At 40.3% G+C, this 26494-nt stretch overlaps 1 protein-coding gene across 3 annotated transcripts in view; it reads right to left on the bottom strand.

Annotated features, from left to right (window-relative positions):
• Window positions 1–26494, bottom strand: part of TIAM2 (TIAM Rac1 associated GEF 2) — a 127475-nt gene that overhangs the window by 9743 nt on the left and 91238 nt on the right. For 2 of the 3 annotated variants that reach the window (XM_033144041.1, XM_033144040.1), the window contains exons 16-20: window positions 25769–25872; window positions 6096–6269; window positions 3900–3968; window positions 3415–3540; window positions 796–904 (exon numbers count right to left, since the gene is read on the bottom strand). In XM_033144041.1, coding sequence (XP_032999932.1) covers window positions 796–904; window positions 3415–3540; window positions 3900–3968; window positions 6096–6269; window positions 25769–25872 — 582 coding nt within the window. Of the gene's footprint in view, window positions 1–795; window positions 905–3414; window positions 3541–3899; window positions 3969–6095; window positions 6270–19518; window positions 19678–25768; window positions 25873–26494 lie in introns of those variants that run through there. The other variant, XM_033144042.1, reaches the window with a different exon arrangement.

Here is a 26494-nt window from a genome sequence, read left to right as displayed (position 1 = left end):
ATTCTACACCCATCTAAAATTACTCCCAAGAAGCTGTGGTAATGCATTTTCTTTCCAGGTGGCAAGCTGCCACATCTACTCAAGGAGACACTATTTTAAACAGCCTCACTGTGTACTTGTGAACATGTTCAAACTATATATATATAAAATGATATAAACCTCCAAAACAACCAAAGCCTCACTGTGTACTTGTGAACAAGTTCATTCTCTCTCTCTCTCTCTCTCTCTCTCTCTCTCTCTCTCTCTCTCTCTCCCTCTCCCTCTCTCCCTCTCTCCCTCCCTCTCTCTCTCTCTCTGTGTGTGTGTGTGTGTGTGTATATATATATATATATATATATATATATATATATATATATATATATGAAAATGATATAAATTTCCAAACCCACAGTTGAATCCGACTAACTTGCTCTCCCTCTATAGGCCCCTGTGCATCCCCAGAGAGTGGGGACACAGAAGGAGGAGAGGAGGTTTTGGTGCAGGAGTGGGAATCATTTCACTTGCTCAATTACTTAGTTGAGTACAACCCTTATTCCTGATATTTACACAGAGGTTACACTAGAATATTATTTCCATAACTAGGTAGAGAAAGAGAGAAAGTACAAATGGAAAACGTATGGGATGTTGAGGCAAGCACACCCCATTAAAAGCACTGCAAAACAGTCCCTACATCATCAGAGGGCAGCCTGAAAAGCTAAAACAAAAGCCATTTTCTTTATGCCATCGCCATGAAAAACAATTACTTTGGTGCTGTGAATCTGTCACATGGATATATTGCATCAGTAAGACTTTTACCTCTTTCAAGAACTTTCTGGACTTTTATGTGGTTTGCACAGAACCCACTGTACAATTTGAAGTGGTCAGCATAATATAGGAAAGAACCTCCCAAGGAGAACAGCAGTTTCTGAAAGCAACACAATCAGAAGTTAGGAAGAGAAAAAAAGTTTATTTTGCAAGTACTCTAGTATTATTCTTTAGATAGAAGATCCATCCCTTCATGCAAAACATTTGTGGTCTGCCTTCCAGTAGCATTCAGGAAGTGCTTAACAGCAGTTAAAATAATGGCATACAATTCAAAGACATTGTGCCTTGAAAATGATGAACGCAGACCTCAGCAACACCTTTTGCAAATATCTTAATATGAACAGGGGTTTAGCTAAGGAAAGCTGGTGCTCTGATTGTTACACTGCAAAAACAAACCAGAAATTCACCCCCACAGTCATGCCCTCAAATGCAGAGTGTTAACTGCCCATGGTGTTGTGGGCCTAGTTTAATGGCATTCCCACTTGTGGCCAGACAGGGCCCTCCCAGTTGAATTTCCAGCACCTACTGAACATAAATATGACTATGTCTATCTCTACATCTATATCTGTATCTAATAAAGACAAAATTCAATAAAAACTATGAAATCAAAATTTAGTTAAGTATTTTATAGTGTGTGTGTGTGTGAGAGAGAGAGAGAGAGAGAGAATCCAGCAGGCATTTTAACAAAATGATGATTTCAAGGTTTTTATTGAATTTTGTCTTTATTATATTTAATTACTTGCACATAACTTATTATAATTAAGTGGTATAGAAGTTGCTTTGGATATATTTGACCCTGATACCAGATTGGCGGAGCCAATCTTTCTATTGAAAGATTGTTTGTAAAAACATGAGAGAATATGAGAAAAACCGGTAACATGGAAAAAAACCCAAAATTGTGAATGTGCGTAGTTTCCCCTCTATATAAGCCTGTTTTGCAAAATATCTGGAGGGAAATGTATAAATAAGAACTGCATTTCTTTCATGGCATATAGTAAGCAATTGTACAAAAGAAACTAACGCTTATTCCCAGATTTGCCATATTTTTCATCCCACAGAACAAATCAGAAAACAAGAGCTTTATAACCCCTGCTTGTGTTCACCAATGGTGTGACTACTTATGGACATGCACAGCCTGGCCAGGGTGATCCATGCTCTGGGAATATTCCTGGTGCTGCAATGCACATCATGTGAGGCTGTCTTTGAAGCCTGTTCAGAAAGTGCAGTTGGTTCAGAACACAGTGGCTAGATTATCGACTGCTACTTTGGCACTGCAGGTGTCATCAAGGTCTAACAATTTCACATATTTATGAAAATACTTATACCTTTTCTTTTTGCGTCAAAGGGACAACAAAGATGCATAAAAACAACAAAATGCACAAACACACCATCAATGCTTCATGTTATTTACGTGTACGAAACAAAATGTTTGTGTTGGAGAGAGAACAGGGTGACCGTGACTCTTAAGACAAGAATTTGCTCAGCTTTTGAGTACAGCATTTCCCCCTCCAAACAGTTATCAAGATAATACAATTATAGGATGGAACTAGGGGGAGATCAGGCATGGGTTTGTTGTACCTTGATGCAATGCAGGTAAGTTCTGACATGGAAATCATGAAAGTGAGTGATTTAATTGGGAAAACATTTCATAAACTTATTTTACTTTTTCCAGATATGTGACAATAAAGACATGCTTCTTAAGATTAAGAAAACTCTTTCCCCTTTCTCTTAACATAAAATTATATGAATTCCTCCCCCCAAAAAAAGAGTATTCACTACATGCTTGACTGTCTGAAAACAGTTTAGCAGTCAATGCTTTATACAAAAGTAATTCTGAGGAAGAGAAGAAAGCATCCTAATAAAACTACAGTTCCCAGGATCTCTGAGAAGAGAACCTATGTCTACAGAATTAATTTTAAACAGTTTGGGTCTGCAATATGCACATATGCCCTTAAATTCATCCCAATGTAATATTGGGGGCGGGGGGGGGTCACAACCTTCTCTCTGGAAACTTGCAAGTTTGCTCGTTCACTCTAAGCCATGGTTTGGCTTAGTGTTTTGTGCAAACTGAGCCAGTGACTGAGATAATTCAGTCAATGGCCGTATTCACACATAACATTAAACCATGGTTTGTGCTCTCCTCTCCTGTCCTCCTGAGCAGCCATGAATACCTGTCAAGTTCAGTTTCGTTTTTAAATAATATTGTTTTACCATTATGTATGAACCTGGGATGCTGTTTTAAAACAAACTTTTTCTAAAGTCCGTTTCAGTTTTATGAAGCTGGCTTGTTTAACTAGACATTGCTTGTTTTAACCCTAGATTCCTGGTACACATATAGTGCAAAACAGAGAGTTTGAAAGAAGTCCTCATCCGAGTGACAAGGGAGCAAGAGAGTCTAACACATTACTCATGCTAATAGAAACTTGTCTATGCAGTCAGTGCAAAGCCATGGTTTGGCACTACACATGAACCGAGCCAAAGTCAAAACAGTGCCCCCTGTAAATAAATACAATTCAGCTGAAGAGAGGGAAAGAAAGCAAAGCAAAATGGTTACTAACAAAATGTACAGGTACTTTTATACATGTAATGAGTTTGAGATTTTATATTTACCCGGAACTGAGAAGGTGTTTCAAGTGTGTTGAAATCAGAGCAGGAGGAAATGCCATCTTCAAGAGTTTCTAAAAATACCTTTTGAAATTCCAGCATCTCTGGCAGACTGCCAAACAAAGACTCCATCTACATGTGGGGAGGAGAATCAAATATGGAGCATGTGAATTGTTTGTACTTTATGGTAATACTATCCAAGAGAAGGCAATCAATCAATATGTTGCTACAGCAAACAAATAGACACTTAGCATTAATGAGTTTGTCTCATAAAAGTTCTGGCACTGAACATGGAAAAACAAGTGGTTTCTGAAACAAAGATGTCTTAGAAGCATTGTCGTCAGAAGTGGACTTATAACTGAGACATGATTGATGCAGCAGATAGAAAAAACACAGTTTGTCTTTTCTTTCATGTATGATATGATGGAAATGCTTGCAACATTGCAAAAGATTGGAAAGCAGTTAAAATAACAAAAGCAAAATCCTCTCACCTCATCTTGAGTGAGGAAGGTCTCGCTTTGAAGAGGTTCCAAGTATAATTGGAAGAGGCAGCTCAGGTCCTATAAAGGCACCAAAATTGCACAGCTTCAAAAGAAAATAATTCCTTGATAACATTCACCCGGGTATAAAACTAACGAAAAATAGTTTTAAACTGAAATCCAAAGCCTTATTATTCTAACGCTATTGCTTGAACTCCATAACTGTGGCACTCTTACTAGGAATAGCAAAGGCAGCTTAGGAACACGATGACATGAAAAAAAGAACTGTTTGAACGAAAGAACATTACTCCCCATCTCCCTCCCTCCCTCCCTTTCTCCCCACAACCACATGATTTCTATGACAATAATGTCCTTATACCGAATGTAAATAAACTGAAAAAGACACTATGGATCAAAACCAGAGACGCTATATGTACTTTTCCTTGTTTGTTTGGTAACACGATATAATCTTTAATAAAAACTTGTTAAAGAAGGAAGAACTGTTTATTTCTAGCTGAATGTGTCACTGGAAGAAGGTAATCACTGATGATTATGGCACCACCTTGTGGTCAAAAGCAGGAAAGAGAACTTAAGGGAAGCAGGATGCTCCCAGAATCACATTTGTGTCCTCACCAAGCTTGAACATGTTGATTGGGAGGGACCCACTTCCATAACAATAAGGGACTATTCGCTGTCAAAAATAGAAATAGCCTGAGCAGAGAAGGAAAGGCAGGAAAGTGAATTAGATTCTGGGAGCTGCCTACTTCTCTCAAGTCCTCTTTTTAAGGTCTCTTGCCTGCCTTTAACCACAAGGTGGCGACATGGCCCTCAATGATTGCCTTCTTCAGCAACACAAGACTGTTAGTATATGTAAACATGAATCCTCTAAAGCAGGTGATTCACCCACCAGACGGAACAAGGAACTGTGGTTTATTCTTAACTAGTCTATAAACCACAGTTAGAACAGAGCACAGTTCTCATGTAAAGACATCGCAGACAGCTGTGATTAGTTTTAAAGAAAAATGAGAAGTTTTCAATCTCATGTGTGCAAAAGGATAGCAGAGAGGAAGGCAGAAGCATGAGAGTCCAATACTTGCTCCTGTAACACCAATCCATAGCGTTGCATTACATTCTGAAACTGGCCATAGGGAATAGTTATGAAACAAATGCCTGATCTGAAGATCTAGAGTCATTTGTGCTCTGTAAGGTTTCATTCATACTACTGAAAGTCACACTGATGAAAGAATAATGAACACTAAAACAAGAGCAATACAACAAATTTATGTAGTGTTCAAGCATTGAAATATATTATATATTCAAATACAGTGGTACCTCGCAAGACGAATGCCTCGCTAGACGAAAAACTCGCTAGACGAAAGGCATTCGCTAACGAAAGGGTGACTCGCAAGACGAATTTCCCTATGGGCGCGACTCGCAAGACGAAAAATTTTCGCTTTTTTTTTTTACGTCAAACCGCGCTTCCCCCGTCCGTGCTTCGCAAGACAAAATTTTCGCTAGACGACAGCACTCGCAGAACGAATTAATTTCATCTTGCGAGGCACCACTGTAGAACTGTCCTATTAGTTAAGTCCGTACTATTATCCCATAGTTCAGATGGAGGACCAAGGCTAAGAGATCAGATAAAAGTCTAAGCTCTTAGCTGCTGTATGACTATGACACTTTCTCTCACACCTGGCCAGACCTGTTTCACACAGAGCTGACTCGACGATTCTTGGCATACTGGGTATTAATTCTCATGCATTTTAACACTGTCAAGAGAGTATCTTCAAGAACACAAGTTTGGTGTTATTTTTAAAGTAAAGCTTAAGATTCTTGAGGACAATAGAATATATGAACTAATGAAAACTAAACTAGAAGATTTAAAACTTCTTCCAATCATCCTACACGGGAAAGCTTTCGCACATGCATCCAACACAGCGTATACAACATGGAAAGAACTGCAGTTGCAAGAGAAAACTGTGAAATCATGCATGGGAAAGCATTTAGGAAGTCCTGTCCTGTGCCCTCCAAATTTTGAATCTTTTATTCATGGGCAAATACCCATAAAAGATGATGGGAGGCCATATAAAAGGCAAACATTGCTGGTTAATATATGGAAAACAGCTGCTAGAACACAGAGGGAAATAAATTATCCCAGCCAAAAAAGAACTATGAAGAAAAATGAACATGGTAAAATGTTTGTATTACCTTTACATAAGATTTTTCTGTGTCCATAAGCTCTTGGATGACCTTCCTAAGTCTGTCTGCATCAGTAAGTTGCCGTGCCAGTGGCTTCAGAGGCGGAATGTTCTTTATTCCTTCCATACTGTTTACCTGAGATTCATGGAAATGTGGACACAAAGCTGAAATCTGCTCAGCACTCTGTTGGTTGAAAAACACAGAGACAGACGAGTTATCTTACTTTGCTTCCCACTGCACATTTGACATTGACCTATGTACCAGTGCATGTATAGCAGGAAAATACATGGTTAAGGAGTTCAGTTTCTAACAGTGCAATCCAAAAGTCTCTAACCAGTGCAATCCCATCCATGTCTACCTAGAAGCAAGTCCTATTGAGTTCAACTGGACTGGGTCCCAGGAACATGGGTATAGGATTGCAGCTTACAGGTTTAATGGATATACTCTTAATTCTATGGTCCTGCAGATGTTGTTGGACTATAACTTCCATCATCCATGCCCGCTGGCTATGCTGGTGGGGGCAGACTCCCCCTCCCACTCCATTTGGTGAATGAATTATTTAGGATGTAATACAGGTTCTTGCTCGATCTAAAATATCCATATAAGATAGTGTATAATGCACTAATGTGAGCATACCTAAATAGTAAGCTACAACATGTTCATTTTTCAGCTTTCTAACCATAAGGTTTATGAACTTTTATAAAATTTACATTTATAAGAAGCAGAAAGCAGGGCTTCAATCTTAACATTCCTCTCTTTTTTTTCTTTCTTGCTCCCCATGCTCCAAAAAAGCAATTCCTGGAGCTGGGGGGGGGGGGCGGCTTTGGGAATTATGTCAGTTATGGTGCAGCAGGCTCTAAATTGTGGGGAAACGGGGGGGGGGTCTTTCTCATTACGTGAATGGAAAAGAAATGCAGAATCCAACACTAGACATTGCTAGGCCTAGAGCTCTCCAAGATAAGAACCTATAAACATGTCGTAAACCAATAATTTCCAATGCTCTTCTTTTATTTTCTGCGGAGGAAAATAGCAAAGATTTCCTATTTTCATTTAGTGATTCAGACATGTATTTTAAGAACTGCTTGGTTTCTGATTTTCCTGTTACAACCTATTTATTCAAACATCAGAAAAGTACACAACACAATGCCACTTTTTTAGATCAGCCTTGAATGACAACGATAAGAAAACCACATGACGCTAGAGCTCCAAGAGGAAAGGATAAACAACAACCACCACCACCACAACAACAACCAGTTATGTTAAATGGGACCACACATTTCATGTAATATGCTGTTTGACCTTAAGCTGGAGAACCAGATGGGGTGGGGGGAATGGACACTGATTCCACTCCAACTTAGCAGTTCTATGATTTTCAGTTACTGTATGGCATTTCTAGCTGAATTGCTGTCCTATGATAACTTACTTTTTCAAACACACATTTTTCCCAATCTTTCTTGTGATTCTCAGCCATCCCTGGGCCCGCTGCCCTGCACTTTCTTATTTAATGCCACTCTCCCTTTTACTCCTCGTATTTCCTACCCTGCAGATTTGAGGTCTGTGTGCAAGGGCTTCCTTTATTTTATCTCTTGCACACAGAACAATGATTGTAGGTGCTTCAAAAAGATGACATCCATTGTCAACAATGCTGCAGATCAGACATGCTAGTCATGCAGCCTATTGTCAAGTACTATCATGTTCCCATTTCGTGAAGTACATTATTTTACAATCTGAGTAGTATTGGTCACGGGGAAAGTGACAAGAAAGAAACATTGTTGTGTATTTTGAAAACTCACAGAATGTGGGAAGGGGTTAGAAATGGTCAGTATTCCAGACTCTAGCTTTTTTTAATAACAAATGACTGCATCTGCAAACAATGTCAGCATCAATTCTCAGTTTGTTATCTGAAGATGTTAAATTGTTGTTATAAAGAACAAAATGTTATCATGCTCACAGATACACCAGAACAGATAGATGTTGATAATGACAGGAAGTGCTGTTTTCCAGTTTAGTGCTATATCTGTGCCAGACTCATCCATCCAAAGCATTTTCCAGGAATGTGAGTGACTTCAAGCTGTGTCAAGATTCAACACACTTGTCACATTTCATTTTGTGTCTTTCCTCACTGTCCCAGTATTTCATGTAGTTTAATCTTCCAGAATCGTAGACTTTAAAGTTTTCTCTAAAACGAATTTGTGCAGTTTCACCTACGCCTTCCCCTCAATAAATTAGATGCAATGCACCAAAAGGTATGCACCAAAAGTTATTTAGAAAATGATGCGTTTAGTTTTTGCTTACAGATTAATCAACAGATAAAATGGACACGGTGAGCAAGCTTCAGACTTTGGCTTCTCATCACTCCTACCATTATTTTAGATTATGGATAATCATTCATCCTCTAATAATGGCATCAGAAACAATCAAAATATCTGGCATAGAAGTAGACAGCCAAGCTACTAAATACAGCCATAGCTCAGACCATTCAGGCTACTATATTATTATAACAGACCCCCTCAAGTGTCCCGATTTAATCCAGACACCCCAAATTTACAGAAGCTGCCCTGGGGGGAGGGGCAAGCAGGCAGGTGAGGAAGGGGTCGGTCACCATCAGTGGCAGGGAGAGGGTGAGGGATGGGGTGGAGGGTGCCCTGAATTGCCCTCCCAAAATGTTGGAGGGTATGTTATAATCTTCAAACACTGAAATATTGTCACTAATAGCTATATAGCTTGTCAGGGGTGGGAGAGAGAATAGAACACAAGAAAGATAAATGATCTCTAGTCTAAGAAAATGCAACACAGAAATCTAATCAAAATATCTTGAGAGCTGGATTCCTTTGTGATGAAAAAAATTCAATATAAAAATAGTTTCATTGAGCAGCCCAGTGTCTTGCTATTCTCCACCCACAGCAAGAAAAAAATTATGCCCGATCAATACTTCAAGCACAGTATCTTTTGCTCATGAATAAACTTTTGCTGAATTTGATAACCACAAACTGAGTAAGATGTTACAAGGCAATCCACCAACTGTTTAAGGTGATGTATTCAAGGAGGCTCAGGCTCAATGCAAGCCTCTGAATCAGTATTAGTTTGAAGCCTAATTCTAAAGCTTATTGGCTATTAATGTTGTGTTTATAATGAATTAGAAAGAATGTAAGTGGTTTTCTCTATGCAATTTCAACAGTATACAATGGAAAAGATACTCCAGGATTCAATATTATCACAGGTGTTTAAAACATGGCTTAGACGTAAGGTGTCCCTGCACTCAGAGTTCTCTGTCATCTTCTGTTGTTGCCACTCTTAAAATCCAGAAAGTGTTAATTAAGAAGTAAGTTGCAGGCTATTGCAACAACAGTCAAGGTCTGCAATATTTAACTCATTGTTCTTTGTACTTAAGTACATTCATTTTAGTTTTCAGATGTGTATTATTTTTTTTGGGGGGGGGGTCCAAAACTCCACAATCCAGAGAAGGATACCCATGTATGGAAGGTTCACTTCTGTGCTCTTATCAGGAATGAAAGTGCAAATTGTATGTACGGTACATCTGGGTAATGGAGCCCATCTATCACAATGCTTTACTTTCAATCTATATCCATACATGAATGTGAATGAGAATTACGCAATTTACATAGATTGTTTCTGCGTGTAGGCTTGCAGTTCCCATTTCTGCATACAAGTCTCCTTCACTGTATCAGTGCTGTAAATCCTGTCATCACTGAGGTTGGAAACTTAAGGGACAGGGCAGCGCTGCAGCCAAAATCCCCCCTCTCCCCAAAAAAGAATCATACTGACATAAATGTTATCTGAAAAAGAAACTCCTCTGCTGCCAAAGTAGGAGGATTTCACTAATTGCAGATTGTATCATTAGCACAGTTATCCTAGAGATACACTTCCTTGTTCTTTTAAATGCCTTCTCAAGATGTAGCTGCAAGATGTAGAAGGGAGACAATTTTGCAAAGAATTCTGAAACAGAACAATTGTTGAAGTTTGATTCAACATGGTATTGTGAGTGGTATTGTTCTGGACACCAATCTCAAACACAATCCATTATTTTTTTAAAAACACACACCCTTACTCAAGATCAATTCTGTTAATTACTGCCATGCTCACTTACGGATATTATTATATTAACAACTGTGCATGCATTAAATGGAAGGACAGTCCATAGGTTTTATATACAATTCCTGCTTCTTTCAAATTTTGCGTTTCAAGTTTGCTCAAGCAATTTAAAGAACGAAACACTTACCCTTGAAAATATCCTCTGCAGGGATCCGTAAGCTGATGGTGTTTGCTGCTTTCCTTTCCTTCCTAAAGCTAAGCCCTTAACTCTGGTTTTACTGTGTTTGAAGGCAGGCATTATATAACTTGCCTCAATGAATTTTTCTCCCCCAAAAAAACAAATACTTCAAAAAGGGAAGGTGGTGAGGCCCTTTGTTAAGTCACTCTGGCACATTATTTTGAGGTGCACTTTGGCAATATGGTGAAATCACCACCGAGCAGTTACCTTGTGACGTATGACAACCTGATATGCTGCTATTTTGCATTTAGTTGAGCTAAACAAAATAGAGGAAAAAGCACATTACTCAGTCTATAAAATATCTCTTACAAAACTATTGCAATTTCTGCAAGGGGTGGAAGAATACCTTCAAGATTCAACTGAACACCACAGGGTTTCTCTGCTTAAAGAAACCCAAAAATTCGATATAAATAGATGGGGAAATGAATAGTGTTAAGGTAAATACAGTATCTGTTTTGTGGATCAAATCCCATTTAGAGGTTTCTGGCTAACAAACCCTATGAAATTTAACATGTAACCCAAAACATCAGGCACTATTAGAAATCTGCTGGATAGAGAGAGAATAGAGAGGCTGGATGGCTCTGAAGGTCAGTGTGAGTTTTCAAGTGACACTGCTGCTCTGTCAAGTACAGTATTTCAGACACTGAATGCAGTGGCTTCAAAAACACCAACACAGCACTGGAAAGTTAGAATGCCAAAAGTTGTATACAGTCCAGTGGGGTTTTTGTTTATATAATTTTTCTTGTCCTTTATTTGAACTCCCCAGTTGTAATTGCGTCAGTACAAAAATCTAAGCTGTGCTGATTAATAAATTCATGCTTGAAAAGACATTTAACTCCCTATACTTCATTGTATCTTAATTAATGGCCCCTGCTTTAAATGTACATTTGTGATATCTGAATACTATTATTTTTAGTGTTTACTTTGCAACCTCACTTGGAGACCTAATGCTCTTTTTTTTTTAAGGAATTTAATAAACAAACACACATGGGATTGTTTCCAGATCATTTTGAGAAGATTTGAAAACATGCTTCTGGAGACATTGTTTATTTATTTATTTATTCTTTCATCCATCATTCATTCTTTCCATTTCTATCCTGTACTTCATCAAATCACAATCCAAGGGCAGGTTATGCTATGTGATGTGATGTGATGTGATGCATGGTGATTGCTGAAGCCTGCATTTCTTGGAGCTAGTTAAGAAGAAACCATACAGTACTGCTGTAGAAAAAGTACTGCTTTAGATTAAATGTTCAAGAAATCCTAGTTTTCTCCCCCTTAAGTAATCTGTTCTATTAATGAATCACTCCCATAAAAAGTTCTGAAATTATTTATCAATAAAGACAATAAAGCAATTTAACAATAAACATGTAAGTAAATAAAATTTCTATTCCAGTACAGATAGAAACAGGTACAGTGGTACCTCGGGTTACAGAGGCTTCAGGTTACAGACTCTGCTAACCCAGAAATAGTACCTCGGGTTAAGAACTTTACTTCAGGATGAGAACAGAAATTGTGCAGCAGCGGCAGCAGGAGGCCCCATTAGCTAAAGTGGTACCTCAGGTTAAGAACAGTTTCAGGTTAAGAACGGACCTCCGGAACAAATTAAGTTCTTAACCCAAGGTACCACTGTATATAGGTAAAGGGTAAAGGGACCCCTGAGCATTATGTCCAGTTGCAGACGACTCTGGGGTTGCAGCGCTCATCTTGCTTTATTCGTCGAGGGAGCCGGCGTACAGCTTCTGGGTCATGTGGCCAGCATGACTAAGCCACTCCTGGCAAACCAGAGCAACACACAGAAATGCTGTTTACCTTCCCGCCGGAGTGGTACCTAATTTATCTACTTGCACTTTGACGTGCTTTCGAACTGCTAGGTTGGCAGGAGCTAGGACCAAGGAATGGGAGCTCACCCCGTCGCGGGGATTCGAACCGCCAACCTTCTGATCGGCAAGCCCTCGGCTCTGTAGTTTAACCCACAGCACCACCCGCGTCCCTGTTACCACTGTATATAGATGTCCAATAAAAATTCTTGTTTAAAAAAGGTCTTCAATGGGTGCTGTGAAGACAATAAAGACTATGCCTAACGGGAGGAAGTCCAAAGTTACTGACTGATGTACAAAACCTTTGTGCTGGTTGACACCAACCAAGATCACATTTCAGAAAAGATTGTGGGGCTAGAACAAGTTAGTACAAGAAGAACAGGGCATACTCACAGTACATCTACTCACAAAGCATGAAAATCTGTCCTATACACACCCTTTCCCTCTGTTATTCAAAGCCAAGAAGAGTGGCAAGAGCCAGGATGCCTACTTAGCTGGGGTTCTCAACCACAAAACACAAGGGCTAGCACATCTCTCTATGGCAATCTAGCTTCCACACTCCATGTGTGGCCTTCTGAGCAAGTACACCTGCATGCCTGCTTCCCAGTGTCTCTTGGCTCTGCAGCCAAAGATGAGATGGGAAGAACAGCTGGAAGGGACATGGATTCCAACAATGGGAAACATGTGTCCCTTCAGATATTGTGGGACTCAATACATGGAAAGTGCTTAGGCACAGATGAAACAGCATCATGATCTGCATTTTCACCAATGTCCAAAGGTATCTTATTCTGGTTCTACAGCAATAATATTAAGACAACAATTATGGCTCACAGTTGGGTCTCCAATACTCATGCAGAGCTTCAGACATGCAGCGGCTATTTTCATTTATGAGCCAAGTAACATCTGCATGCACAACAGGTTAGGTGCATGTGTGCAATGAAACACTGTCATTGACAAAGAAGCCATTTGATTATGATGAACTTCTTATTATGCTTAGCTTGAATGTATTTTTTGCATGTATAAAGTGGCTTTCATAAGCAAGCAGGCAGGCAGACAATCAGCAGTACTGAGTACCCACTATCGTCTAAGGATGTCAATCTTTTAGAAATATTTGCACAATTCTGTTCTTAACTTCTGACATGCTACAGTATAAATATACTAATGGTTAGGATGGGTATGCTAAGACTGTATGCATCAGTTATTTTATTTACTTACTTGCTAGTAAAATGCCAGGTATGACAGGCAGGGTAGGATGGGTGGGGAGAGGACACGATTAGCAAAGAGTCTGGGGCTTGTAGTACTCTATGAACGAACACACACACACACACACACACACACACACCTTAGTGAAGGCCAACACTTCACTCGACCCAATGGGAACAGAATGGCAGACAGACACTCACTGATAGAGAAAAAGTAAAGCTGTACAACGGGGACATCCACACTCCCGAAACAGGGTAGTGACTGATTTAACTCACTGCCACTAGACTCTGCTTTCATTTGAAGACTTAAAAAAAACACACCAAGCAACTGTGAATTTACAACTGTGTAAATCCAACATAGAAAGAACCAGGGAAGTTACACAAGTGCCAAAAGGTCCCCCCCACCCCCAGTCCTACAGACTGCAGCTCTTCTATTTGTCTCATAAAACTGAATAGTAACCCTCGAAAATTGAGCCAATTCCAATCTCTGTAGTCTTGCCCTGTCTCCTATCTTAATGTCTTAGTCATGCGTTTCACAATTATTCTCTTTCTTCCTCATTGAAATTCTGTGAGATAGGTCACTATTATTCTTTTTTCTTTTCTTTTCTTTTCTTTTTGGCAGAATGGGAATTAAGGCTGAAAGATGGCAATTTGCCTGAAACTACCTAATGTAGCTGTGGCTGAGCACCAGAAAGAGAATATACTTGATGTTGAATTGAAGCGATATAGAATAATTTCATTTCTGAAAAATAAATGCAATTCATCGTGATTTTTTAAAAGACGTCTAATAACTGGCTGCTTGTATAACTGGAACCCAAAATAGAAGGGATGACGTATGATGCCATGGTAGTCATGACACCATTGCTCCCTAGCCTTATCAGAAAGATGCAGTTGTCAGAATGGCTTTGCACAATGTCATTGTAGATCTGAGGGTATGCGTGAGATAAATCTGGCCAAGTCCTTAGAGATTCTCTTTCCATTCTGTACATTGCTCTTTTTAGTGTGAATGAAGGCCATTGTCTAGGTCTGAAATATGTGCTGAGTGCAAATGGGAAGAATAAACATTTAAGCCATGAGTAGTCAATGTGGTACCCTCCAGATGTTGTTGGATGACTTCTCCCATAATTTCTGACCACTGGCCACACTAGCAGGGGCTGCTGAGAGCTGGAGTCCAACAACATCTGGAGGACAACATATTAGCTAAACCCAAATTAAAGGGACGGAGAAAGATTAGAACCCATGTAATTTGATAACACGAGTATTCCTTTCCTGTTGCTATTCAATAATGCAATTGGTTCAACTTTCGCTCTTGAAACTGAACAAAGAATGAAGTGCAAATGCTGGCTGACAGATCACATCCAGCTCTTAATAACTGCAACATCAAGAGATGAATAGCATGTGTGAATGTGCCATCAAGTCCAGACAGGTTTTCAATGGTTAGCTGTCAAGGGATGTATATGCATATGAGAATCAGCCCAAAGACACCCCAGTAAGAAAAGGCCTTTCTCTTAATTTGGAGGTCTTTAAGCAGAGGCTTGACAGCCATCTGTCAGGAATGCTTTGGTGGCGTTTCCTGCTTGGCAGGGGGTTGGACTGGATGGCCCTTGTGGTCTCTTCCAACTCTATGATTCTATGATTCTATAATTAGTGGCGCTGTGGTCTAAACTACTGAGCCTAGGGCTTGCCAATTGGAAGGTTGGCGGTTCGAATCCCCGCAACGGGGTGAGCTCCCATTGCTCAGTCCCAGCTCCTGCCAACCTAGCAGTTCAAAAGCACATCAAAGTGCAAATAGGTAAATGGGTACCATTCCAGCGGGAAGGTAAACGGCATTTCCGTGTGCTGCTCTGGTTCGCCAGAAGCAACTTAGTCATGCTGGCCACATGACCCGGAAGCTGTACGCCGGTTCCCTCAGCCAATAAAGCGAGATGAGTGCCGCAACCCCAGAGTTGTCCGCGACTGGACCTAATGGTCAGGGGTCCCCTTACCCTTTAAATACAATACAGTATGTGGATGAACCTCATCTTCAGCAATCCTTCACTAAGTGAAACCCACTTTTTCCATTTGGTGCATTTGGGGGAAAATACAGCAATGTGTGATATGCAACTCTTCCAACAGAGTAATCTTGAAAAACACTCCCACACTTTGTTACGCCATGACTGGAAAAGGCTGCATAGTTCTAGAGTCAATAGTGTCTTCACTCCTGCTCAAAGTATACAGCAAATGCTTCAGTTCCATGTTGGAGGCGGAACAGATTTAGCAGCTTCATGAATTAAAAGCTAACCATATGGCAGCTGGCACAAGCTCTTAATTAACAAATTGCAACCATTTTTGTATCAAATATTTCAATGATCTCTTCATCTTGCAACTTGGAAAATACAAGTACAATTGGAAAACAAGATGCCATTCAAATTGCTTTGTAAATGTAAGAGAAACTCTGCTGGACTAGATAAAAGGTCCTGCCTTCTATTTCCACACTAGCCTAACATACGCTTCCAGGAGGCAACCAAGGCATGAAGATTTCCTTCACTGCCATGGCTGTGAGGAGTTTGGAAGGAGTTGATTATGTCCAAACTCCAACATACTGCGGCCAGTTTTAACCATTCTTTGTTAAAACAGGCTGACCTCAAACCGTAAGATTAACCACAGTTTAAAGTTTAGGTGACACACTACACACTGCCAATATATAATAAAATTCACTTTGAAGGTTTTTCTTCTAGGAAGCCCACAAAATATCCTAGATTGTAATACATGAAATATTTATTTGCAACCCCAAACTGAATTTTCCCAAATAGTTGACACTATTGAAATCTATATACTACCTTGTGGGTGGGTGTGTTTGGCTAAAATATTTGACATTAGAAAGTTAGTGGCTTGGTGTGTGAAGATGTTTAAATGCACATATTTTATTTTATTTTATTTTAAATGTTTGATGAATTCCCATATTAACAACATTCCACTTTACTATAATTACACAGAGTGACAGAGCCTTGTTCCATAACCACTTCCTAGGGATCTGAGTCTGAAACTATGGTAACCACTGAGAATTCATTCTCGGTATCACTCATATCTTTTAAGAATTCTCTGACTTTGCTATTCATAAGCCATTTAACATAAAGACACCACATTTTTGGTTTGAAACATTAAATGTGTTCCACTGACATAGTAAAAAGAACTTATTATGGAATAGTAAAAGTGTAACAATGGTGATTCAAGATCACAGGAATGGGGCCCCCTATCAGTGGCTGATAAGGAGCTTTTATTGAAGTTTAACCGTTTTGAGTAATAATCAAGGATTCTTTTCTTTGCTCATATAAATTTTCAGAAGTCAACAATTACAGGAGTTCAAGGGCAAAACTTCCTATTACAGCAAGTACTTGGCTTATGAGCTACACAGAAACAGAAACACAGAACTGGTTATGTTTTCCTTTGGATCAACAAGTCTTCAAAAATGCCAGAAAACAAGTTCCAGTTATACAGCACTTTTATTCAGGATTCAAGTACATTATACAGCCGTTTCTTGCAATGGTTAGCAGATAAACAGAAAACACAGAGTTTATTTTTGATCGTCAGTTTCTGGCCACCAGAACTTTGCCACTTTTCATCGTGCTTCTACCAGGAAAGCCCCCTCACCTTAGTGGCATGGAGACTGCAGCACAGCGCTGCCCCCGCTGCTGTGGTCATGGCTCTGGGAATTTTGCCCAACAAATGGCGGAAGATCCTTTCTCATTGGCCATTGGGAATTCAAAGTCCAGACTCACCTGAAATTGGCCAATCACAGGCGGACCTGGAGGTGGGCTTCCAGGGAGCGGGCCTGATTGGTCAACAGCCAGAGTCTTCATGCAGGTCTGCTCCTCGGGCTTAGATTCAGCCTGCCTCTTCTCCTCAGTGCCACACTTGTCACTGAATCTCCCACCCTCCCTCTCTCATTGCTTCGAATGCACCCGCTCATCAAAGGGTTTTTATTACGTATTTAGTGTTTTTTTATCTTCTATTTTTATGTTGCAAACCACCCTGAGATCTACAGATGAAGGGTGGTGTACACACATGAATCCCCTCACATGTTGCCAATATCTGTATGTGAAGCACCCATGTGAAGCAACCTTAAATCTATACAGATGCATTTTTACCTTTCATGGAGGAGATGTATGTGCATCTTGCCATTTCACATGGCCCACATGCAGCTGGAAGGGACGTGGGTGTTGCACGAAGTGGCAGTGTTGGATAGCGCAAGCTGGCACAATCATGCAAGCCCTTAATATATACTTTTAATGCACTGGGGAGTTGTGTAAACCTACAATCAAATAATTCTAAAAGGTTGGTGTTGCAGGTATCCCTTTGCAAAAGGCATTCTGATTCATCTAGCTCTCCTGCATGCACACCCCCCATTTATTTATTTTTTAACAATTCCAGCTCTAATGTCACTTTCTACCAATTCACCTAAGAGAGCTATCTCTCTAATCCCCTGATATGTAGACTGATTTTAGTAAGTTGCACATTTTTGTAAATAGTCCAGCAATTTCACATGAGTACTTTAAGAATGCCATCCACCTCTAGAGATGTATTACTGTATATTCTGGCGTATAAGACTACTTTTTAAACCAGGAAAATCTTCTCAAAAGTCGGGGGTCGTTTTATACGCCGGGTGGAGAATCTGCAGTCGAGTATATCTCAAACTCTATATTTTAACTGGAAAAGTTGGGGGTCGTCTTATACGCCGGAAAATATGGTAAGTTGGTGAGTGGCAAGGGGGTGACTTTATGCTCCCTACCTAGTTGATCTGCCTGAATAAGGTGAGCAGGGGGCCAGTGTGTGTGTGTGTGTGTGTGTGCGTGTGTGTGTGTGTGCATGCATGCCTTGTATTTTTGTATGTCATGCGTGCACATGTGGCATGTCCAATGCAACCAGTGTATGTGGTGAGTGTAATGGTGAAAGCATGGATTGGCCTCAACAATTCTTGGCCACATGCTAGCACACAGCCCTTGAAGGATTGGCCAAGGGTGAATGGGACCTTTGTGCTAAAAAAAGTTAGCCAACCCTGTTCTATCAGAATCATTTCAGTCTGAAATCCTATGAACTCATGGGGACTTACTTCCAAGTAAGCATGTATAGGACTGGGCTGCAAAACACTTAGGCTGTATCTAATGAAATTAATACACATGACTAACTTAGGCTCATTAACTTCAGTGAGTCTACTCTGGGTAAAACTTAGTTTGATTCAATCCTTAACTTCTAACCTATATACATAACAAAGACAAAGAAGCATTTAAACTACTATCTTGTCAGGCAACATGTAGAACATGGCATTTTAGTGTATAGATAATTTATTGACCTTGATTACTTTCAGTATATATCAGCCTTTACATAAAAGCAAAGAGCACACAGACCCTCAGATATGATTCAACAAAGCACAAACAGTTCGCTTAGCAATTATACTTCATCCTTAGGTATTTCAATGTCCTCTGTTATTTAATGTCCTCAGTTATAGTTTCAAGGCAACAACTGTAGAGTGTATGTGTCATTACCATAAAACAGCTTTGAAACATAGTTTGAAGTCTTACTATCTCTCTATCTATGATATCCACAACATTGCAATACACAACTGCACTGTGGTTCTGAAGCAAAACAGAAGTGTCTTATTAAAAGAAAGCAGTTGGAACTCCCACAAAGAGAAAGTTCAAGGGAAAGAAACACAACATTTAAGGATCATCATCAAGAGAATGTAGATTTACAAATTCCACACGGGGGGGGGACAACTTCCTTTTTGGAAAATTTAAAGCACCATTTCAGTTGCTTTTTGTCTTAATTTGCTTTTAAGTTTGCAGACAGAAATCCTTTTCTTTATCCACCACCTCAGCTGCAAAAGCAGAGCAGTGCTAGTCAATGTAAATGTGTTTAGTACGGTAAGAGCAAGGTTTTCCTTCCCCAAAAAGTTGTGAAATAAGTTTACACTCAAAGAAGCTTAAAAAATATGTGTATTACTTTGCTCAAGCTTTAAATTATAAAGCAAGGAGAAAAACAAACTTAGATATACGCTTGTGCATTATGTGCACGCACACGCACACACATGCACACTTACTTGTGGAGTTTAGATTAATTACAATTTTGATTTCTTTACTTACATATGTTAAGGAAAGAGAGTCAGATAATATTTTTCTCCTTCCAGACTCGGGGATGACATCTAAAGCTGTTGTCTGCCAGGAACTGAGCACTTCTTGCAATCCCTGTTTCACGAAATAATCCTCAAATTGATTGTTCTTCCAGCCTGCACTGAAACCCTCCTAGCGTCACGACTGTCTTCTTCACATCATGTTTTTACATAGTCCCACACTTAACAATATTACATAATGCCAAGATGCTTCTTCTGCTGTACTTTCACATAAGTGCACTCAATGAAGTCATGCAGAAATATAAGCTGGGGTGGAAATCAAGCATTTTCAATAGTATATTGCTATGAAAGTCTTAAGGCTACTCATGAAGAGGATGTCTAAAACAAGGCTAGGAAAAGAAAAGAGACATCATTTTGCTCATTCTGCCTCCGCTCACAGTATCTTTTCAGCAAGACTACTTTCTAATGCACCCCCCAACACACCAACACACACACACACACACACACCCCACACAAACACATCTGTTGGAGACAGACAGGGTCATACAAATTGCTCTGACAGTAATAGGCACCCTCCAACCAAAAACCCGGCATTCGATTATAAGCCGTTTGCAGAAATTGTAGGGCTGTCAAAGACACTGCTACAGTTGGTGGTTCAAGTCTCAAACCATTTTTTCCCCTACTGCATCTTAAAATCTAGAACATCCTTACTTAACTGCTTAAAACATCAGCAACATTATCTAGGACAAAATGCTCTAACAATAGTGTTATTGGATTTTGAACAATAGCACCAAACATGTCAGCAGACATGGGCACGCATACACAAACACAATTATAAAGAAACACTTCCCTGTACCTTTCCAATTAATTGTTAAAGTAACATATGCAAAGGAATGTAAAGGACAACTTACGGTTTGCACTGAAAAGCACTGTAAATAAACGGCTTCTATGTGTAGCCATTCCACTAAATTTGCTGTTATTGCCAGGCTTCCAGAGCAGAGGACAATGGAAGCAGAAATTCTTTTGATAAGCAGTTATTTTCCTTTAGTCATCAAATTACATATTGATGGGAGTTTCTTTTTGTTTGTTTGTTTTTTAAAAAGAAGAACTAACAAATGCAAGGGAACAGAGACAATGGAGCTATCTCCACTTTATTTATTTTGAGCAAGGAGATAGGGCCAAGGGTGAAGAATGGATTGAGACTTCCCTTTGGACTGAACAACACTGTAGAACCAGATGGCTAAAACTGGGGTCTGAAACTACAGAGTGGGGGTTCTCACAGAAACGTTTGTGGAAATTAGTCTGAAGCCATAATACAGCTTCATGAAAGATGCAAGACTAATGTGCTGGACACGAGCCGTGTGGACTTACCACATCAAATAGGCAGGGGGTGTCCTACTGAGTCCAGGAGCTTGTATGTGTCTCAGTGCAAGAAAGAGGGCAGACCCAGCCTCTTTAAAAGAGGCAATCATTAGATTGCCCTTTAAAAATAAAAAACATTGCCTGGACCCAGAAGATGTTGACATCTGCAGGCTAGTTGCAAACATTCACTTTCTGGGCAAGGTGTTTGAGCAGGTGGTTGCTGGCCAACTCCATGCACTCTGAGACAATACTGATTTTCTAGATGCATTTCAGTCTGGTTTGGGAACAGAAACTGCTTTGGTTACTCTATGAAACTATCTTTGGTCCTTTCGGCAGCTTTTAAAACCATTGACCTTGGTATCCTTCTAGATATACTGTCTGGGCTGGGGATATACTGACACTGGCAATGCATTCAGGGGCAAACTGTGTCCCATATTAGAAGCAGAAGCTAGTCACTGTGGCTGGTAGCTATTGACAGACCAATTTCATGGAGCATAAGGCTAAAACTCTTCTAAAGCCATCCAAGTTGGAGGCCATCATTATTTCTTGTGGGACTGAATTCCACAGTTTAACTATGCCCTGTGCAAAGTGATGGCAGCCAATAGACTTGTAAGCAATCTACTGGACCTCACTGAAGCCTGGGAAGATTGTGTGCCCTTAATTAATTTGGCTAAAAGCCCAGAAGACTAAAATACAAAGTGGAGCTATAGACTTGACACAATAGGCATAGTATATCCTACTAGATTTCAAGTGCTTTTTTTCTCGTTTAATATATTTCTCTGTTTATTCCTTGTATTTTTCCTTGACCACCTTTCAAACACTAGATGTATTATGAAAGCACACATTCAGCTGGTCATCATAAAAAATAGCTCCTTTTTCCCTCCATATTTATGCCAGAAAGTCCAGAACCTTTTAATTAAAGATTATATGCAAAAATCCCCTTACTGTGCTGAAAAGCTGCAATCTCACAGTGTGAATAAGGACTATGGTTTCACAGCCAATTTAACCTCTCATTATAGTGCGAGTCACAAAATAAAAAATTCTATCACAGAAATAGGCATTCACAAAATTGGTTAATGGTGTTTCAATTGCATGCAATATAGCCACAACTTGAAACTAGTGCTTTGAGGGCCTGTTTCCACAACCTAATCGTCATGTGGCTGCTGTGGAAACTTGGCTAGCTCATAATGATTTCTGGCTACTTCAGTATGGCACAAACTAACTGAATGTAGCATTGCCAGCCAGACAATTTGATTTTTAGCATGGCATTGGAATCCGCCTTAAAATGAGGGTTTGCTTTGCTGTACTAAAAAGCTGAACATGACACACAGAAGAAAATCCACATGACCAGATTTGTCACAGCCTAGAACAGTTGCAAATCAGCAGAGGGTAATTCTTCCCCATGGATTCCAAATGCCGAATTGGTTGTCATAGTAGGCTCCAAGAGCTACCAAAATTCAGGAAAAAGTAAAACTAGGTTGGAGTACCAAAAACATGCACAGGTGGCCCTCTCCACCTGGGCCTTGGAAAAATTCTTCTGTTGGGTTTTGTCTTAGCAGAACACTTTAGGGTCCTGTCAAGTAATGAAATACATAGGAAACAGAAGTAGAGCTATAGCCAGCTATTCCCCCTTGTTTTTCTGCAATTTAACAGTTGCTAAAAATTCAATAACAAAAACATCAAACACATCCAAGAAAAACAAGCAACTGATTTATGTAATCAAGCAGCATCCAAGTAAGACCTGACTCTGCTTTGATTTGTTGTTGTCTGTTCCCATAATTGTTCTACTATTATGCTAAGTAGTTATACCTCTTTCTGCAGCTTCCTTGACTGCTAGTGTGTATGTGCGAGTAGCTTTCCCCTTGGACATTTTGGTGTCTCAAAGGTCATCCTACATGTCAAGGGCAACAGGTGTTCTTTCAAGAAGCATCTTCTCTCATAGAGCACTTCCTGTCCTTTGAAATCAGGGCGTGAGATTTTGTAGATACGTTTCATCTTCTGCCCATATTAAAACCAACAAGAGATCTATACCCAATCTCAGGAATTTAATGTCAAAGAGATCTGCTTAACTCCCAAACTGCTTTCCATTTGCAGATGAAAGTACTTTTTTTTTTTAACCCCAAGCCCTTCTTAAATAGTATATGGCAGGCATGTCCAAAGTCCGTTTTGGGGGCCTAATCCGGCCCGCCAGTTGGTTTAAACCTGTGGTAGTTTATTTCCTGGGGAGGAATCCTAAAAAAAAAAACACCTCAACAACTACAATCCTAAAAAAGGACAACAACTTTGGTTGGCCCTTTGGTCTGTCCTCACGACCCTTCACTTCATTAAACCTGGCCCTCTTTGAAAAAAGTTTGGACATCACTGGTATATGGTATGTTGATTGCTGGCTTGAAGGGGGTTTTTCTATTGTTTGGTAGCTTTAAAAAATGTTTTGTGTTATTACTGTCTGGTAAGATGTTAGTATCGTTTCTTGCTTGAAGAAGAGTTTGGATTTGATACCCCGCTTTATCACTACCCGAAGGCAGCTAACATTCTCCTTTCCCTTCCTCCCCCACAACAAACACTCTGTGAGGTGAGTGAGGCTGAGAGACTTCAAAGAAGTGTGACTAGCCCAAGGTCACCCAGCAGCTGCATGTGGAGGAGTGGAGACGTGAACCCGGTTCACCAGATTACGAGTCTACCGCTCTTAACCACTACACCACACTGGCTCTTAAGTCACTTTGGGTACCTCATGGCACAGAATCAACAAAAATAAAATACATGCATACATACCTACAACTGCCTGAAAACTGAGCTTCCCTCAAGCTGAAGCACAAGTAGTTCCATTTCTTATGAGTGTGGAAAGTAACACTCCACTTGGAAGAGGAAATCATTTGTGTGACGGACAAGAAAAGCGACTGGTAGCAATGCAGTTTTGAAGGTGAAAGGGGATTTTTTTGGATGCAGTTATTGCCTGCAGCCCTGTTTGAAATCAGGGAGGGCATGGCAAGAATAGGGCTGGATAAAAGAAGATGAAAGACAAAGGGTAGAGCCAACCATGGCTGGCACGCAAGGTTGGGCACAATCGAGCAGCTGCTTATCGCTTCTGTCCTCAAGGAGGGCCCAGGACAGACCTTACTGCTGGCTACCAACCTGCCATTTGGCAAACAGCCTGTGGGACGCATCAACCCCTGCTTCTCTGAGATGGCATTGGGTGATGTGGGGTTGCCACAGCCCTTGGTGCTCACTGCTGACCTCATCTGTAGGCACTGGAAAACCACTAGCTGTCATCAGGGACCAAGGAGGAGTTTGCAGGTAAGGTACAGGCATGGCTGTAGAAGTCCAGGCAGTTTCAAAATGCCATGAATCAGCTGTCAGGTGAGGCCAGTGCTTACAGAAGTTGAGGAGACAAAGAAAGAAGGCAAGGAGCACAGATGGGTTGGGGAACAAGATATACGTGTGTGTGTGTGTGTGTGTGTGTGTGAGAGAGAGAGAGAGAGAGAGAGAGAGAGAGAGAGAGAGAGAGAACACATACACAAATGCAACTGCTTCCTTCAGAAAATACACAAGATGTCAGGCAGAAGTGTGTGCGCGTTTGCAGCCTTGAGCTTTCAGAAGTCCTTGAAGGAGATACAGGTACTACCTAATGCTCTTCACTTCTCCTCCATGAGCTTCTGTTAGCAGCTATCATGGCCCAAATGTGGCTGAGGGGCTGACTGTAATTTCAATGACACTTAATTCTAAATTCACTCACTGGGTAGGACAGGGCTTGGAAACCTGTAGCCCTCCAGATGTTGCTGATGCCCAACCTGAGACTACTTGCCTCGTTGTGTGGATAGGGCATCACCTGGCTCGCTTTGAGAAACTACTTTTAAATGTGCTTTAGAAGAGAAACGAGTTGCCCATAGAAACCAGTGTATGTACATACTGGTCAGAACACACCTTTTGGCCCCTCAAATGCTCAACACTTCCAAAATAGTTTCTTTCCTAGCCCTACCTACACACTTCTCACAAACCTCCTGTGCACTGAGGTGCTGATCTAGCTGACCAGTCCCAAACCAAACCAAACCAAACCAAACCTGGGGTAAACCCATACCAATTCACTTGACTGGGCACATGATAGAGGTATACAAAAATGAACAGCCATTCAAGTCATGGTCTAAATAACTATGATCCTCTTAATCCTAAAAATGACGAGCCAAAGTTCAAGAGCAGTTGAAGGAGTAAAAATACTGACAACATCTAGAGTAGGCATGGCCAAACTTGGCCCTCCAGATGTTTTGGGACTACAATTCCCATCATCTCTGACCACTGATCCTGTTAGCTAGGGATGATGGGAGTTGTAGTCCCAAAACATCTGAAGGGCCAAGTTTGGCCATGCCTGATCTAGAGGATAGACAGTTCTTATCTCATTCACTCTGGCAAGATTCCTGTTTGTGTTACATTTGATCATAGTTGTATATAAAGGCAATATGCAAATTAAGAATGAAATGAAATCATTTGCATTCAACACGCAGGAAGTTTGAAACCAGGAGTCCCAGCAGTAAGTCCAGCACTTCGCCAACAACAATACACAGCTTGTAGGCTGTGGTACCTGACAATTTATTACCAAGCATAACCATCATTGACAGACTTCGTTCATCTTTATCATGACACATTAAAATGCATTTTGCCTCCTCAAAAACAGATGCTTTCCTACAGGTATAGCAGTCAGACTCCAAAATGTACTACAGATTAAGGTGAGGCTATTGAGTAGAGAAGACATGGGGTCAGGACGAGTCGGACACGACTAAATGACTAAACAACAACAAAATTGAGTACAGAATTTTATGCTAAATTATATCATGTATAAGAGCTGTCAGCAAGTATTCTAATACTTTTTGCTGATTACTGTGCTCTAGGCTTTTAAGAAGTGCTCTTACCTGGAAAGGTAACTCAAGCTGCTCCTTCTGGGGTACCTGGTCCAGAGTGCCATTCGTACTGCTTCTTTTCAGACTTGCAGTAACGTCAGGCACATTGCTGAAATCTGCATGCAAATGAAAAGCAAAAAATTCAGAGTGTTCAATTATCAGCAGTAGAAAAGTATTTCTTGCTTCATTCATAAATGCTCTCTGTGCCAGGGAGAGGGGAAGGAGGAGGACTCCTTTGCTGCTTCTACTGCTTCTCTCCCCCCCTTTTAAAGGCAGTTCAGATAAAACAGCTTCTCTAAAGTAATGCATGTATTTGATCTGCTGAAATTAAGCTCTTCCTCCCCAAATTCCTAATGTAGCATCATCTGTCTACAGTGTAGCACAGTTTGTGCTGCCCGAAGGGAACAACCAATAAAAATGACTCCATGTATCAAGTGATTCTTTTGGATGAACACAACGTTCTGCAACATGACGTGGTTCATAAATACATTAGTGGAGCAAAATGGGCAGGGGAGAGAACCACATTGGCTTCCTTCTTAATGCAGTTTTCTAGAGAAACAATTTGGAAAACTAGCAATGGAGGGATGATAGAGCTGTCCTTGACCAACATCGGGCAGGCAATTTTAACCAAAAGAAAAGGAAGGTTCAAATCTCCCAATAAGAGCACCCAAATTTTGCATGCATGCACGCACGCACGTTTGTTTGTTTTTTGCAAACATGGGATAAATACATCTGTCC

The sequence above is a fragment of the Lacerta agilis genome, chromosome 3 (genome assembly GCF_009819535.1).
Source record: "Lacerta agilis isolate rLacAgi1 chromosome 3, rLacAgi1.pri, whole genome shotgun sequence".
Classification (NCBI taxonomy): domain Eukaryota; kingdom Metazoa; phylum Chordata; class Lepidosauria; order Squamata; family Lacertidae; genus Lacerta; species Lacerta agilis.
Note: the sequence above shows the minus strand (reverse complement) of the source record. Positions and strands in the feature narration are given on the sequence as shown.